This window comes from Cibotium barometz, chromosome 10, assembly GCF_041138505.1.
Source record: "Cibotium barometz isolate CiBa-2024 chromosome 10, ASM4113850v1, whole genome shotgun sequence".
Classification (NCBI taxonomy): Eukaryota; Viridiplantae; Streptophyta; class Polypodiopsida; order Cyatheales; family Cibotiaceae; genus Cibotium; species Cibotium barometz.
The window spans coordinates 37,351,671-37,368,122 of NC_141055.1; the positions used below are offsets into that span (position 1 = coordinate 37,351,671).

At 40.9% G+C, this 16,452-nt stretch overlaps 1 protein-coding gene across 1 annotated transcript; it reads left to right on the plus strand.

The window, feature by feature from the left end:
- Positions 1 to 12,023: 12,023 nt before the first annotated feature.
- LOC147634862 (Glycine cleavage T-protein family) lies at positions 12,024 to 15,242 on the plus strand. Its single transcript, XM_086804059.1, has 3 exons — positions 12,024 to 13,095; positions 13,271 to 13,389; positions 14,487 to 15,242. The coding sequence occupies exons 1-3, from the start codon at positions 12,508 to 12,510 to the stop codon at positions 15,040 to 15,042; spliced, it is 1,263 nt and encodes a 420-aa protein (XP_086660185.1). The 5' UTR covers positions 12,024 to 12,507; the 3' UTR covers positions 15,043 to 15,242.
- The last annotated feature ends 1,210 nt before the right edge of the window (positions 15,243 to 16,452 follow it).

Consider the following 16,452-nt stretch of genomic DNA (forward strand, 5'->3'; position numbering starts at 1 on the left):
CTCAAATCGCACTGAAACGTACAAAAACATAGGTAATTACGTTAACTGCACACAATATGGTCTTCTTCCTTCACCCTACCTCAATCTGAGATAGTGACTTCCTTGTCTGTCTGTAGCTCTCATAGCTAAAGTGTCGCATCAAAATAAAAGAGGGAAAGAGATGGAAATACCCTTACCTATGTACCACTTCCTTGCTTGCCTTGTTCTTACCTCTTGCTTACCTCCTTAGCTCTCACATGAACTGGAGCTCTGATACCATAAAAAGAATTCGGGGAAGAGGGAGAGCTTGAGTTCCTTACAAGCAAAAACACACACCAACACACACACACACACACAAAAAAAAAAAGAGAGTAAGACATAAGAGAGAGATGGATGGCTTAATTTTCTTCTATCTTCTTCTCTTCTCTACAACCATAAACTAAAGAGATAAGAGAATATACTACATGGAAAAGTACTCTCCTAATATAATATATAATGGTCGTCCATAGTGTGAACCTAACTATATAAGCTAGTGCTATAACTATGCCATACTCTAGTAATCCAAATGTGGGTATCACACAGTATAACGGCATATCAACCATAATCTCACCAATCATGATAGTGGCATAAGTGTGGAAGCTCACCCAGGCAGGTCATCAATATCCACAACACTAGTTAAGCTCAATATCTCAACACTCAAAGATAACATAATGAATGCTCTAATTTTCAAACTATCAAGTTGAGATGTGATTTTTCATGTGCCTAATGCATTAGGCCTTGCTGTCAAAGTAATCATAGAACAACCCAAGGGAGCCCTACATTTCCTAATATGTTGTCCAAGTTTTCTACCTAGGAAAGGCTACACAACTATCAAGAGATTAGAAGCTAGAATGCTATTCAAAATGCAAAGCTTAGATTTCCTTTGTGGCTCATCATGCTTTATTGCATCTAATTAACAATGTTATAATTCAAGGAAGATTGATGAAATGAAAGATATTACCACAAGAAATCATTGCAAGATTATCAAATAAGCCTAGAAAGACTCATTTTAGGGTGCATTGCTTGTCAAGATCAAAGTTGCCAAGGTGCATAGAGTTAAAGTAATTGTGGTATTATGTATTTGAATAAGAAATATGGATCTTAATTTTCTTTTTTAAAAAAGCTTAAATTATGTAATGAAGCAACAACTTTAGATTAGGTTTAGGACCTTGGTCATGGGCTCAAGTATAGAAAAGGGGTTAATGGACTACTATTGTACCTTTTGATACTTTTGATCATATGACTCTTGGAATGTATATTGGAACCTAGAGCTACCATACCTTGGTTTATGGAAGGTTGTTTCCATCCTTTGGTGAAAGGCTAAATCACTTAGACATTGTGTATGATTACTTGCTAATTACATGTTAATTAACATAATGCTTTATCCAAAATCTTAGCTTATGGTTACTCCATTACAATTAGTATTGCTGCTCTTGGCTTATATCTTGATGCTTTGATTAAAAGAGAATTATTTTTAGATTATTGTTAATTCAATTTTTAAAAAATACATTATCTTGATCATAAACCCAATCCACTAATGTGAGAGCACCATATACCACAAGCTTCCCTAACCTACAACACATGATGCAAGTATATTCATATGGTACAAGTGTTGTGATTAACCTAGTGCAAGATTTTTGCAAGTCATTTCAAAGTATCATGCCATTTTTGGGATGTTTAGCACAACCAATTTGGTCCTACTAAGTACAACGAGGTAATATAACAACTCCTATTCATACTTAATCCACATGATCGTTAAACCTAATCTGTATTTTCCATGCTTCATTCACATCATTCTGACATATTACTATACCCACAATCAACCAAAAATCCTATGTGTATCAAGTAGTGTCATTGCCTTTGAAGGCTCGGCACATGCAAGAGAACAAGAAAGGGAGAGCGCATTATTGAGATCCTAGGGCTAGTTCACTTATGGGCATCACTTGCCAAGGAAGCCACCTTATAAGCATCACTTGAGGGCCATCATTGAGCTTTTTCATAAGCTCTCTACCTTCTAGTTTTGTGTGGGCAGCCACCACAATTGCCTTCATCATCATTAGGGTTACATCACATATCATTTTGTTCATGGATCCATCATCAAACAAGCACTTCATGCGGTGATTGCAACAAAGATCTAATGTCTTGTTCTCAGATCCATCATCAAACAAGCACTGCAACACAGCTAATGAGGAGACAAGCGACTTTACTGTAGCGTTTCTTGCTACAACATTTAAATAGCGTTGATGGGAGAGGCAAGCGTTGACAAGATTTCAGACTTGAGAGAACATCTCCTCTTGCTCATTCACAGCTGCAGCGTCGTCAGTTTGATCAAGCTTTTCAGGTGAATAAGTAAAAGCGTGTCTTTGCTACAATGTTTTTTTAACAACGTTATATTATATTGTGACGTCTCTACGTTTCACCCCAGATTGTGCATGAGCAATGCTAGTGGAAGAAATTATTTCTAGCATAGCTTCTCCCTCTACATTTTGCCTCAGACTGAATGAGCAATGCTATGAGGATTCTAGCCCCCCCCCCACCCTCTAACCTCTCTGACAGCTAGAGTTTTGGCTGGGGTTCGTTCACATGCTATTGCATATTTTGAGTTTTTTCACATGCTTAGGACCTTTATGGGGTGTATGCACGTGCATTAGCACATTGTGGGCTTTATTCACATGTTTGGGTGCATAGTGTTTTTTACACGCACACTAGCACTTAGCTTGGGTACATTTATACATGGTGTGAGTTCATTGTGCATTATAGTCCTAGTTTGTGAACACACTTTAATATGTCCTATGGGTTGATTCACATTATTTTGATTGTTCACACGCTTAGTGCTTTGTGAGTGTGTTTACACATATTGTGTGCTCTGTGGGGAGTGTTCGCTCATAGCTATGGGTGTTTCTTACTACATCTATCCCTCTTATAATCAACACTATATACACCATTGTCATCATCGACAGTAGTATGTTACCATCTCAGATCTCGATCTTAAGGAGTCGTTCATGCATTGTTTTCATGGCTTCATGCTCGTTATTTTAAATTGCCACTTTGTGTCATGGAGCACATATCTTTTGCCGAGTTCACACATACTTTTTGGCACTAGGAGACTTAGACCTCTACATCCTCAATCATCGACTTCATGCTATTACAAGGCATTCTATTCATGCCATGGATGGATGTTTAAGCTCTAGGGTGCCGAGTCATTTGAGACATTTGTTCGTTGAGGCAGGTGTATGTGACAAGTGGTCCGCACCACACGACGACTCCATCAACTCATTGCTCGTCTGCCTCGACATGAGGAGTTCAGCATTGATCGCATGGGATAATTCTGTTCTCGACGACTTGTATGAGTGTCCTACACTATTGTGTCGCTACAACTATGTTCCTCAAAGTGTACATTGTATTGGCATTGATTCATATGATGATGATATATCTCATACACATGAGATTGTATTGTACACACACATATGGTGATATTGATACACATGCACATGATGCTATTGACATATATGCACATGATGATGATGTATGTGATAGTGATGTATGTGAGTTAGATCATGTGGATATAAGAGTACCATATACCACAAGGTTCCCAAACCTACAAGCACTTGATTCAAGTACATTCATATGGTACAAGTGTTGTGATTAACCCAGTGAGAGATTTCTGTAAGTCATTTCACAATATCAAGCCATTTTTCGGATGTTGAGCACAACCAATCTAGTCCTACTAAGTAGGACAAGGCAACATCACAACTCCTATTCATACTTAATCCACATGATAGTTCATCCTAATCTATATTTTCAATGCTTCATTCACATCATTCTTACACCTTACTATAACCACAATTAACCAAAAATCCTATGTGTAGCAAGCAATATCCAACCATCTCAAGGTGTCATTGCCTTTTGAAGGCTCTGCACATGCAAAAGAACAAGCAAGGGAGAGCGCATTATTAAGATCCTACGGCACTTATGGGCATCACTTTCCAAGCAAGCCACCTAATGAGCATCGCTTGAGGGCCATCATTGAGCTTTTTCATAAGCTCTCTACCTTCTAGTTTTGTGTAGGCAGCCACCACAACTGCCTTCAGAAAGAGGTGCATTGTTTGGGGCCTCCATCATCATTACGGTTACAGCACGGATCATTTTATTCACGAATCGATCATCAAACAAGCACTTCATGCGGTGACTGCAACAAAGATCTAACGACTTGTTCTGGGATCCATCATCGAACAAACAGTGCAACACAGCAGCTAATGAGGAGGCAAGCAACTTTACTGTAGCGTTTCCTTCTATAGCAGTTGAATAGCAGTTGATGGAGAGGCAAGCGTTGAAAAGATCTCAAACTTGAGAGAACAACTCCTCATGCTCATCCACAGCTGCAGCGTCGTCAGTTTGATCGAGCTTTTCAGGCGAATGAGCAAAAGCGTGTGTCTTTGCTACAGTGTTTTTCTTAAGAGCGTTTCGTACTACAATGTATCTCTACGTTTCACCCCAGATTGTGCAGAGAAGCGTTAGTAGAAGAAACGATTTTTAGCATAGCTTCTCCCTCTACATTTCGCCTCAGGCTGAATGAGACGTAGCGCTGTGAGGCTTCTAGCCCACCTCAGCCTCTAACCTCTCCGCCAGCTAGCGTTTTGGCTCAATACACAACATCATCATTTCTCTATCTCTGTATCTACCATCGGTGCCACCTTTACTACAGGGGTTGTAATGTCATTCTTGTCAGCAGAACATACGCTTTGTCATCGCAGTCCAACACTCAAACAGATAATAGCAAAAAGAGGAACGCTAATAGAAAAAAGAGCACCGCTTCATTGTTTCTCTAACAATGTAGCACATGTTCCAAGCAGGAGATCTCTAATCGTAACTCAGCGTCTCACCAAGCACGACAACTACAAAGGACTGGAACCGCCACTCTCTTCGCAGGAGAGAGTGAAAAAGGCATATAACAGAGAACGTGGCTCATCCGTGCATTGGCACCCTATGCAGTTCAGTAGCATTACGGGCTCTGAGAATGCGCATCTACAGCTCAGCACCATTGTAGGCTCTCTCTCATCATGGCAGGCATTCTATCTTACTAAGATAGCCAAAGCATCATCGCCTTGTTCACTAAGGCTCAACTTGGAGAAAAAGGCATCATTGAAGCTTGTTAAAAGCTCTCAGCTCTCAGTTCATTAGTAGTAGCTGCCGCCACCATGAAAGGGAGGAAGGAATAGACGTTTGTGTGAGTAAGGAAGAAGAAAGAATGCCAACGTTTGAACCTGGTTTTTTTTTAAAAACCCTTTTATACTCCTCAAACCTGATTTCTTGGTCTTCACACCTACTTGCCCATCCATATTTTGTCCATCCCTTTATCTCTTCACATGTATTGGACCTTAACATGCTTTTAGATTAGTTTGGGTTTGTTCACATGCTCTTGTATATTGCAAGTCTTTTTCACATGCTTAGGGCCTTTATGGGGTGTGTTCACACGCATTCTCTTTGTGGGCTTTATTCGCATGTTTGGGTGCATAGTGTTTTTTTCACGCACATTGGTGCTTAGTTTGGGTGTATTCACACATGGTGTGAGTTCATTGTGCATTGTAGTCCTGGTTCACATGCTTTGTGTCATGTGGGCGGATTCACATTATTTTGATAATTCACACACTTAGTGCTTTGTGAGTGTGTTTACACATATTGTGTGCTTTGTGGGGAGTGTTCACTCGTAGCTATGGGTATTTTCTTCCTACCTCTATCCCTCTATCCCTCTATGAGCAACACTATATACACCATTATCATCATCGACATTAGTATGTTACCATCTCAGATCTCAATTTTAGGGAAGCTGCTCATGCATTGTTTTCATGGCTTCATGCTTGTTATTTTGAGTTGCCACTTTCTATCACAGAGCACGTATCTTTTACCGAGTTCACACATACTTTTGGCACTTCGGGGCTTAGACCTCTACATCCTCACTTCTCAACTTCATGCTATTACGAGGCATCTTAGTCATGCCATGGATGGATGTTTGAGCTTTAAGGCTTGCTACAAAGTCATTTGAGACATTTGTTTGTTGAGGCAGGTGTATGTGCCAGGTGGTCCGGACATGGCGACGTCATCGACTCATTGCTTGCCTACCTCGACATGGGGGGTTCAACACCGATCGCATGGGATGATTCTGTTCTTGGAGACTTAGTGTCCTACACTTTTGAGTTCTTGTGATTATGTTCCTCAGAGTGTACATTGCATTAGCATAGATTCATATGATGATGATGTATCACACCCACATACCTATGATGATGTATCTTATACACATGAGATTGTATCGCACACACACACACATAAAATATTGATCCACATGCATATGATCGTAGTGGTACACATGCACATGATGCTATTGACATAGATACACATGATGATGATGTATGTGATAATGATGTGTGTGAGTTAGATCATGTGGACATGATTTCGAGGGTAGAGTTAGTAGCGAGCATCGATTCCTCTATATTGAGCATTGATTCCTCTTTGCCTATCTTACTGTGCATTGATTCCTCTTTGCCTATCTTACCACGCATTGATTCCTCGATGACTATCCTTCTTCCTATGGATCATGCGGATACACCAGGTGATTGTGGGTTCATGCTAGACGATAGTTTGCATTTGATTAGTGGTGTATCCATTAGCACACTTGAGGATTATGATGCTCCGCATATGGGTGAGATAGACACCTATAAGCATAGACCTGAGTTCCTAGTGTTAAATGCATCAAGCTATTCTTCTAGGATTTCTATTTGTGGAGATATCGTTGATGCGACCACTACTCCTAGTATGCATAGCATTCCTAGCAGTGTTCTTGTGGATATAGTTCTTGTATCTGAACATGTTAGGAATAGTGCATTAGAGTAGTGATGATTTTTCCTAGGTTAGACCTCATAGGAGAGGTAGGATTGTGCGTATGGATCTAGAGAGCTTTAGATTTGATTAAGACATTTTCTTTGATCCAGTGATTAGAGAGGTTGACCTATCTTGTGATATAGGTACATGGATTCCATTGATAAACACAGACCATCATGATGATGATATATTTAGAGATTGCAAGGATGACATGGTATGTGATTTGATGGATGATACCACTTTTATCTCATACGTGGATACACTATCAGTATTCAATGATGATGATGCTTATGGTAATCCTATTGATCATGCTTTTGTTTTGGAGGACCACACATATGCATAGAGTTTCACATATGAGAGCATGTTATGTATTTTGGATTGTGCCTATACACACGTTGATGCAATGGACCATGCTCCAGATGATTCAAGCTATGCTATAGTGGATAATGGCATTGATTCACATGAGTTCCTGCACGATGTCGACTTCGAGATGTGTCTCTTCGGATTCCATGATTGTCTACATGACCCTAGTTTCTCTAGACCCGGGACATTCATCTTCGGGTGCATCATATGCCACTTAGGATGTATGGTAGTTGATTACATAGTATACCATTCTGATGCACTTGTGACATCTCTTGGCCTTGATCTACATGGGCCATTTGAAATTCTAGTTAGGAGTTTTGCTTCCATTTGGTGGATACCCTGATGTCAGTTCCATGTTTTAGTCACAAGGATGGGTTTCTTGCATTATCTTGCTTAGGGAGCATACTTTATCCTTAAAGTCCTTATTTCCTCAAGATTAGAAACTTAGATTGCCAAATTTTTGAGTTCTTGGTTGATGGAATATTGTAAGCAGAAAGTTGCTATGCAGAAATTTGGTGCAGTTTCAAGAAAGTGTGCAGAATCTTGGTGCAATTTCAAGAACGTACCTCGACATGGGAGGTTCAACATTGATTGCATGGGATGATTTTGTTCTTGGCGACTTATATGAGTGTCCCACACTTTTGAGTCATTTTACGAATATGTTCATTAGAGTTTACATTGTATTGGCATAGATTCATATGATGATTATGTATTACACCCACATACCTATGATCATGTACCTTATACACATAAGATTGTATCGTGCACACACACACACACACATATGGTGATATTGATCCACATGCACATGATCATAGTGATACACATGTACAAGATGCTATTGACATATATGCACATGATGATGATGTATGTGATAGTGATGTGTGTGAGTTAGATCATGTGGGCATGATTTCGAGGGCAAAGATAGTAGCGAGCATCGATTCCTCTACATCGAGCATTGATTCCTCTTTGCCTATCTTACCGTGCATTAATTCCTTTTTGCCTATCTTACCGCACATTGATTGCTCTTCTTTGCCTATCTTACCGCCGCGCATTGAATCCTCTATGCCTATCCTTCTTCCTATGGATCATGTGAATACACCAACTGATTGTGGGTTCATTATAGAGGACAGTGTGCATTTGATTAGTGACGTATTCATTAGCACACTTGAGGATTATGATGCTCCGCATATGGGTGACAGAGACACCTATGAGCATAGACATGAGTTCCTAGTGTTAGATGCATCAGGCTATTCTTCTAGGATTTCTATTTGTGGAGATATTGTTGATACAACCACTCCTCCTAGTATTCACAACCACTCCTCCTAGTATTCACAGCATTCCTGACAGTGTTCGTGCGGATAACGTTCTTGTATTTGAGCAGTCAAGGATAGTGCATGAGAGCAGTGATGATTTTTCTTATTGTTGATACAACCACTCCTCCTAGTATTCACAGCATTCCTGACAGTGTTCGTGCGGATAACGTTCTTGTATTTGAGCAGTCAAGGATAGTGCATGAGAGCAGTGATGATTTTTCTTAGGTGAGACCTCATAGGAGAGGTAGGATTGTGCATATGGATCTAGAGAGCTTTATATTTGATTTAGACATTTTCTTTGATCTAGTGATTAGAGAGGTTGACGTATCTTGTGATATAGGTACATGGATTCCATTGATAAACACAGACCATGATCATGATGATGACTTTACAGATTGAGAGGATGACATGGTATGTGATTTGATGGATGATACCACTATCATGATGATCTCATGTGTGGATACACTATCAATATTCAGTGATGATCTCATGTGTGGATACACTATCAATATTCAGTGATGATGATGATGCTTATGGTGATCCTATTGATCATGATTTTGTTTTGGAGGATCACACATATGAATAGAGTTTCACATATGAGAGCATGTTACATATTGTAGATTGTGCCTATACACACGTTGATGCAGTGGATCATTCTCCAGATGATTCGAGCTATGCTATAGTGGATGATGGCATTGATTCACATGAGTTCGTGCATGATGTTGACTTCAAGATGTGTTTCTTCGGTGTCCATGGTTGTCTACATGACACTAGTTTCTCTAGAGCCGGGACATTCATCTTTGGGTGCATCATATGCCACTTGGGATGTATGGTAGTTGATTACATAGCATACCATTTTGATGCACTTGTGACATCTCTTTGCCTTGATCTACATGGACCATTTGACATTCCAGTTAGCATTTTTGCTTCCATTTGGCGGATAGCCTGGATGTCAGTTCCATGTTTTAGTCCTCACACGAGGATGGGTTAATGAGCTATCCCTTAGGCTTGAGCTTTCCTTTTGACCCAGGAGCTATTGTCACATTCGATTTGAGGGTTCATGATGTTTACTTCATTTATCCATTTGACCCAAGAGGATTCATACCTAGCCTCTTCATCAACATTGGCTTCTTGCACTATACTTTTGACCTTGGGGGATATTCAGCTACTTTCATCATCGACAATGGTCTCTCACACTTTCCCTTTGATCCAGGGGGTGGGAGATTGCTTCGCTTCATCATCAATACGGGAGGCCCTTATCCTTTCCATTTGACCTTGGGTCATCTTCATGTTATGGTATTTGGGTCTTCTATGATAGTGCCTTGGTCATGATTTTTTGCTTCACATAGCCTTTTGTATATATTTGATTTTTGCATGACCACCCTTTGATTTTAAGGACGAAATCATTAAAGGAAGGGATGTATTATAATGAAGCATTAACTTTAGATTAGGTTTAGGACCTTGGTCGTAGGCTCAAGTATAAAAGGGGGCTCGTGGACTACTATTGCACCTTTTGATACTTTTGATCATGTGACTCTTGGAATGTACCTTGGAGCCTAGAGCTATCAATCCTTGGCTTATGGAAGGCTATTTCCATCCTTTGGTGAAAGGCTAAATCACTTAGGCATTGTGTATGATTTCTTGCTAATTGCATGTTAATTAACATAATGATTTGTCCAAAATCTTAGCTTATGGTCACTCCATTTCAAATTATTATTATTACTATGCAAGAACACTATATAAACTTGAAGATAATAAAGTGTTATCAACCCAAAAAGGAGGAACGGTTATGAGCAAGGCACATGCAGTGGACACTTTAAAAGTGAAATCTTATATATATAAAGGGATTTATCTATGGTGAGTCCACACTTCATTAAGATATGAATGATGCATCAATGTGACTATTGGTGTCAATGATTGAGAAGGCTAATGTTGAGTGATATGATGGCATGAAACACTATCTTATTCCTTTAACGTTTCAAAGATGGGATTAGATTTCATGGAACCTTTCAAGGTGACATGGCGCTTTTATATAATTTGGCCATTCCATTGGTTGGCTTTCAACGTGACGTTCCTATTAAAGAATTTGTAATGAGACAATTAATCTTGCTATTAGGTGAGAGTTCAAATCCTATGACATGCCTTGATGCACCTCATTTCCATGAGTCATGAAGATTTTGTAATAGCTAAAAGGAGAGGGGATAAAGGACACATACAATGAATAAATCTGCCCAATTAAAGTTACTTGGAGATTCTCCCATTTAAAGACACTTATATAATAGCTCCTCCTAACAAAGTCCTAACTATTCCAATGAAATAAGGTCCAAAGCCAACATTCTCAAGAGACTAAAGGATAAATTCCCATACCACTTTGTCATAGGCTTTATTAAAGTCCATGTTTATGAAACAAAAATCATGTTTGGTTTCTGTTGCCCTATGCATGTCTTCTACAAAAGACTAAAGATTGATTCTTTCTACTCAGATTTCATAAGGAAATCCATAAGGGGGGAGAGTCTAAGAGCTAGAGCTTTAGCAAAAGTTTCATTGATGAGAGCTAATTTCAATGACATGGTTCGAGTGAATGTGCCTTTGTGAGCTTATGTAGGACCAAAATTTTATTGAGTGCATGTAAAAACATCATTTTTCAATGCGCTAATATATGCTTTAAAGCATGTTAAAAGCCTTATGGTGTGGAAACTTTGAGTTATATCTCACATGAAGGTATGGTAAGGGAAACCTTGTAGAATGACACAATGACGAACCATGATTCTACTAACATCCCAATTTTTGCTTAGGGTGGGATCCTAGAAAGCTAGGCACTTGAGGGACAAGTAGGCTTAAGTATGTGCCAATTATGAAGGCATGATGATCAAACTCATTTTAGACTCATTTCGACTTGAAGAGGTAATCCTTACCCCTTAGGCACCCTTTGTGCTCTTAATTTCTATTGGCATCTAAATCAGAATTGGGAGGCAGTAATGATTTCCATACCATGAAAGCCTCAAGTATGTAGGCACAATGAATCAAACTCGTTTCAGATTGATTTCGATTTGAAGAGCTAATGCTTACCCCTTAGGCACGCTTTGGGCTCTCAATTTCTATTGGCATCTGAATCTGAATTGGGAGGCGATAATGATTTTCCATACGAGATGAAAGCCTCAAATTGGAAGGGTAGAGCTTACAATGTATGCAAAACTAGGTGCTTATTGAAGGATACATTATTGATATCTTGCGAAGCCTAGCCCTTCCTTTGATAGGTGAAATTAATAGTAAACTCAATCTTGATAGGAGATACTTGAGACGGTTGAACCTTTGAATTTGGGGCATGCTGTATAGCATGTCCATCCCTGATCTATGAGCATGTTGGGATGTGCATGATAGTGCCCTTTTTTTTAAAGTGATAAACCCGAAATGTATGATGCAAACTACAAAGTTGGCCTCCCTATGTGTGTGTGTGTGTGAGAGAGAGAGAGAGGGGTGGGTAAGAAATGATGGGTGGCCAACATTCAGCCTTCTGAAGGGGACAATTCAATCCATATAGACGAGTGAGGCTCTCTTTTCTCTCCTTATCTGGATCTGTCTGCCTGTTCCGCCTCTCATTTCAATCGGAGCCCACGCCGAGTACATCTAGCCTACTTGCAGATGGGTAGCTGGTTTCCACTGGCTTTAGCGGGTGGGCGGTCAGATTTATTGTGATCCTCACCCCCCTTCCCACGCCCCCATATAGCGAAAGGGTGCCCCTTTTGGCTTTTGGTTACGATTACATTTAGCTGGGGGTTATTCTGGGCGTTAGAAGCACGGTGGAACGTGCTGGGCTGCCACATTTCCGCAGGCTTGCAATGCATACCTAAGAGAGAGTGAGTCGGAGAGAGAGAGAGAGAGAGAGAGAAAGAGAGAGAGAGAGAGAGAACCCAGTATCCTGCATCAGCCCACCATGAGGAAGGCAGCCTGCCATTTGAACAATCTCGTCGTACGCTCCATTGCTTCACAGAAGGTATGCCTCAACCCATCTGTATTCACTAGCCCATTCGCCGCCTCCCGGCGTGGCTATGCTGACGAGGCGAATCTCAAAAAGACTCCTCTCTATGACTACCATGTTGAAAATGGGGGTAAAATGGTGCCCTTTGCCGGTTGGAGCATGCCCCTCCAGTACAAAGACTCCATCATGGAGTCTACCACGAACTGCAGAGCAAATGGCAGCCTCTTTGATGTGTCCCACATGTGTGGTTTGAGCTTGAAAGGCAAAGATAGCATTGCTTTCTTAGAAAAGCTTGTGGTTGGAGACATCACTTCCCTCACTCCAGGCACGGGAACTCTCTCTGTCTTTACCAATGAGAAGGGTGGCATCATTGATGATACGGTCATCACAAAAGTAAAAGATGATTACATCTACCTTGTTGTTAATGCTGGATGTAGAGACAAAGATCTTGCCCACATGGAGTCTCATCTGAAACCCTTCCAAGCTGCTGGTGGGGATGTGAAATGGCACATCCATGACGAACGTTCACTCCTTGCATTGCAGGCAAGATATTTTTGCATAGCTATGGAAGATTTATGGTTCATAAGTATCACCTGGAATTATGGCTCTTCTGTTTTAGGATTTGTAGAGTATTTCCACACATCTTTTCTTGGGTAGTTTAGAAGGACAATTAGGCTTGCTGGATTTGATTGATTGTGTATGCTTTGGCTGTTTGTAGGGCCCCCTCTCAGCCTCAGTTCTCCAGCATTTGGTGAAGGAAGATCTGAGCAAAGTTTATTTCAGTGACTTTAGAATCCTTGACATCAATGGCGCTCCATGCTTTCTCACAAGGACTGGGTACGTCTCTACTCTCTTCGTATATGTCAAATAAAATCTCCAAACGGGATGGGGGGATGGAGGTTGGTTCATGTTCCTATTCTCTGGGACAACATTTGTAATCCAAGTCTTGTTAAAGGAAAGGCTCAGCTAAGTGAGGGAGTCCTTTGCACTAGAGCCCTGGCATGGCCCTCAAAGGGCAGGCATGGGTAGCATGTCAAAGAATTAGAAATGTGGCTTGTAGAAAAGCTCAAACAAAACAGCAAGAGTTGATTTAGCTGTAGTAAGAGAGGAGCAGAAAATGAGCAGCACAGATAAAAAATTTGTCGAGGATTCGCGTAGACGCAGCTCCATATCTGGCCAACCAGGGTCTTCCTGTAGTTGCCTCACAGGCTTAGCTATGCAACTCTTTCCTGATAGCCACAACCCTTTTTTGAGTTGCAGGCAGAAGTGGATCTTTGTATAAACACCTTGACGATGTACCTGGAACTGACAACAAGGGGTATCTGTTATGTATGAAGTATCAACTTTCAAGTTTATATAACTATAAGTAAGGGGCAGAAAGTAAAATACATAAGGCTAGAGCCCACGGCACTTGTCTTGACAAGCAATGCCAGTTGATGTGGAGGTGCACAGCCCAGGATGTCAGGAAAGACCTTAAAACATGGAGGAAGCATGCTGTGAAGGTGTCAGAAGTGGGTCTTTTCATGAACATAAGTCTGGACAAAGAGATTCTCCTGAGTGAACATAGGGGATAGTTTGTAGTTCAAAATGGATGGCTACAGCAAGTGTTGGGTGTAATTCTGGATAGCCTAAGGGTTAGGCCTAAGGTTTCAATCGTCCAAGACTGGTTCCATGCCCTATATGTCTACCTAATTCAAGCTTCTTTCAAAGTTTCGTTCGTCTAAGCCTAATGGGCGGTTGGGCTTAATGTACCATTTATCCAAGACTAACAGGAGGTGATGAAAGGTTCCGTGCTCCTTTTGTGTACATAGCTCTAGCTTCTTTCAAGGTTTCTAAATGTCAGCTTTTTAAGTCTTGGACTCAATTATCCTCTAAAGTCCCATATGTGATGCTTTTCTTCCTTGAATGATTGAAACTGAGTGAGTATGGTGCAGGTATACAGGTGAAGATGGCTTTGAAATCTCTGTTCCATTAGAACATGCTCTTGATCTGGCAAAGGCAATAATGGAAAAAGGAGAGGGGAAGGTCAGGCTTACAGGTCTTGGAGCAAGAGACAGTCTGAGACTGGAAGCTGGGCTCTGCCTTTATGGCAACGACCTAGAGCAACACATTACGCCAATTGAGGCAGGTCTGGCCTGGACAATCAGCAAGAGGCGGCGTGCTGAAGGAGGGTTCCTTGGAGCGGATGTGATCCTGAAGCAAATCCAAGATGGTCCTTCAAAGCGCCGAGTTGGGCTTATAGCAACAGGAGCCCCTCCTCGTGGTCATAGTGAGATACTTGACCTATCTGAGAAGGTCATTGGTGAAGTCACCAGTGGGGGTTTTAGCCCTTGCCTCAAAAAGAACATAGCAATGGGTTATGTCAGTTCAGGCAACCATAAGAACGGAACCAAAGTCAAAGTCTCTGTGAGGGGTAAGGTAAGTGATGCTGTTATCACAAAGATGCCTTTTGTTCCAAGTAAATACTACAAGCCTGCGGAATCCACATAATAAATGTAGCAATGGGTACGACCTATGCCTTAGGCATTACCAGGTCGTGCATGTCGTCTTTTATCTCAACTAAGGTTAGAGAGCGTGCTTGAGATACTATTTCTCAGTCTGAAGTTGTAATGACACAGAGCTATATACCATGCTCTTTTTGCTTATTTTTTGTTATGGAATCAGTAATAAGTTGCATTCCTCTTGCTTTATGCGATGCGTAAAATGTATTTAGACAAAGATTTCTGTTTGCAGCCCATTGGGATCTATATAGCATCAATAGTAAATGCACCCAAGACTCACATACATTGATTTTGAGTAAAATCTAGTCAGGTGAAGTTTTATTTTAACGAGTGTCATGCTTGAAGCCTGTCAATGCTTTCTGCTGCTTTTAGTACACACCCCTTAAATAATGCATTTTAGGACATATAGAAGGTGAGAGTACATTTGGTACGTCCATGTGTTGTGTTGTGTCCTTGTCCATCAATCTTAGAAGACATCCATTACCTCCTCGAAAGTCATCACCTCCTTTGTGGCCAAGCCTTCCAGGATCTATTTTATGACTCATCACCCATTCTATATACATTTAGCATATAACCCATACCAAGGCATCCACCTGACTTTTTGCATGTGAAGCTCATCCAATTGACCTTTCAATACTCCTCTAAACCTCTAAACCCTTAAACCTTTGCCCTTTAGCCACCGAAGTTTTCGATCATAAATGAAGTCAAGTCTCATCCCAAGGCATCCTGTCTTCCCTGTATTTAAAGAGTGGTCCCCTCTTGGGATTGTCTCCACCTGCTGACTTTGGTTTTCATCCACAAGTCTGTACAAAAGAGTACCTAGAGTCACTGCCTGCCTATCCTTGTGGACCTACCATTGCTCTCCAGATTGATGTGAGAAGGCCAGCACCATTGGCTGTTTTGTTGGGACTACTGAAGGAAGTTCTTATGCATAACTTTAAGAGCTTTTTAAAGTCCTAAATAAAATAACATTTAAGGTTTATAAGAGCATTTTCATGTGGCTAGTTTGGATGCTTTTAGCTTTTCTTTCCTTCTAATCCTATCAGCTCTCGGAGATTGCCTGGCCAGAAAGATCATACAGATCTGGTAGAAAGAGGGAAAGAATTCTTGTGAAGGGGGTTAGCAAGGTTGTGCAGTCTGCACGAGTAGTACAGTGCACTCGTGAAAGAGTACGGACACATGAGTGGCTGAGTTGGTTGTAGAAATGGCATAGAGGCTCTCGAGCTGTGTCTCAAGTCCAGACATACAAACAGTGGATAGAGCCTCTGGCCTGCAAAGGAGAAGATGTCTGGATGTCACGAAGGGAAAGTGAGTGTCAACAAAAGGACAAGATCCAAGCCCATGAGCTGAGTGATGGAAAGGAGAGCCTGGGGGACTTCTTGGCGTGGTTTATAAATAA

Excerpts from the sequence above, each read along its gene's own strand:
- LOC147634862 (XM_086804059.1), top strand. The coding sequence starts at position 12,508 with ATGAGGAAGGCAGCCTGCCATTTGAACAATCTCGTCGTACGCTCCATT. Across the intron at positions 13,096-13,270 it reads GTTCACTCCTTGCATTGCAG|GGCCCCCTCTCAGCCTCAGT; the intron begins GCAAGATATTTT and ends GGCTGTTTGTAG. Across the intron at positions 13,390-14,486 it reads TGCTTTCTCACAAGGACTGG|GTATACAGGTGAAGATGGCT; the intron begins GTACGTCTCTAC and ends AGTATGGTGCAG.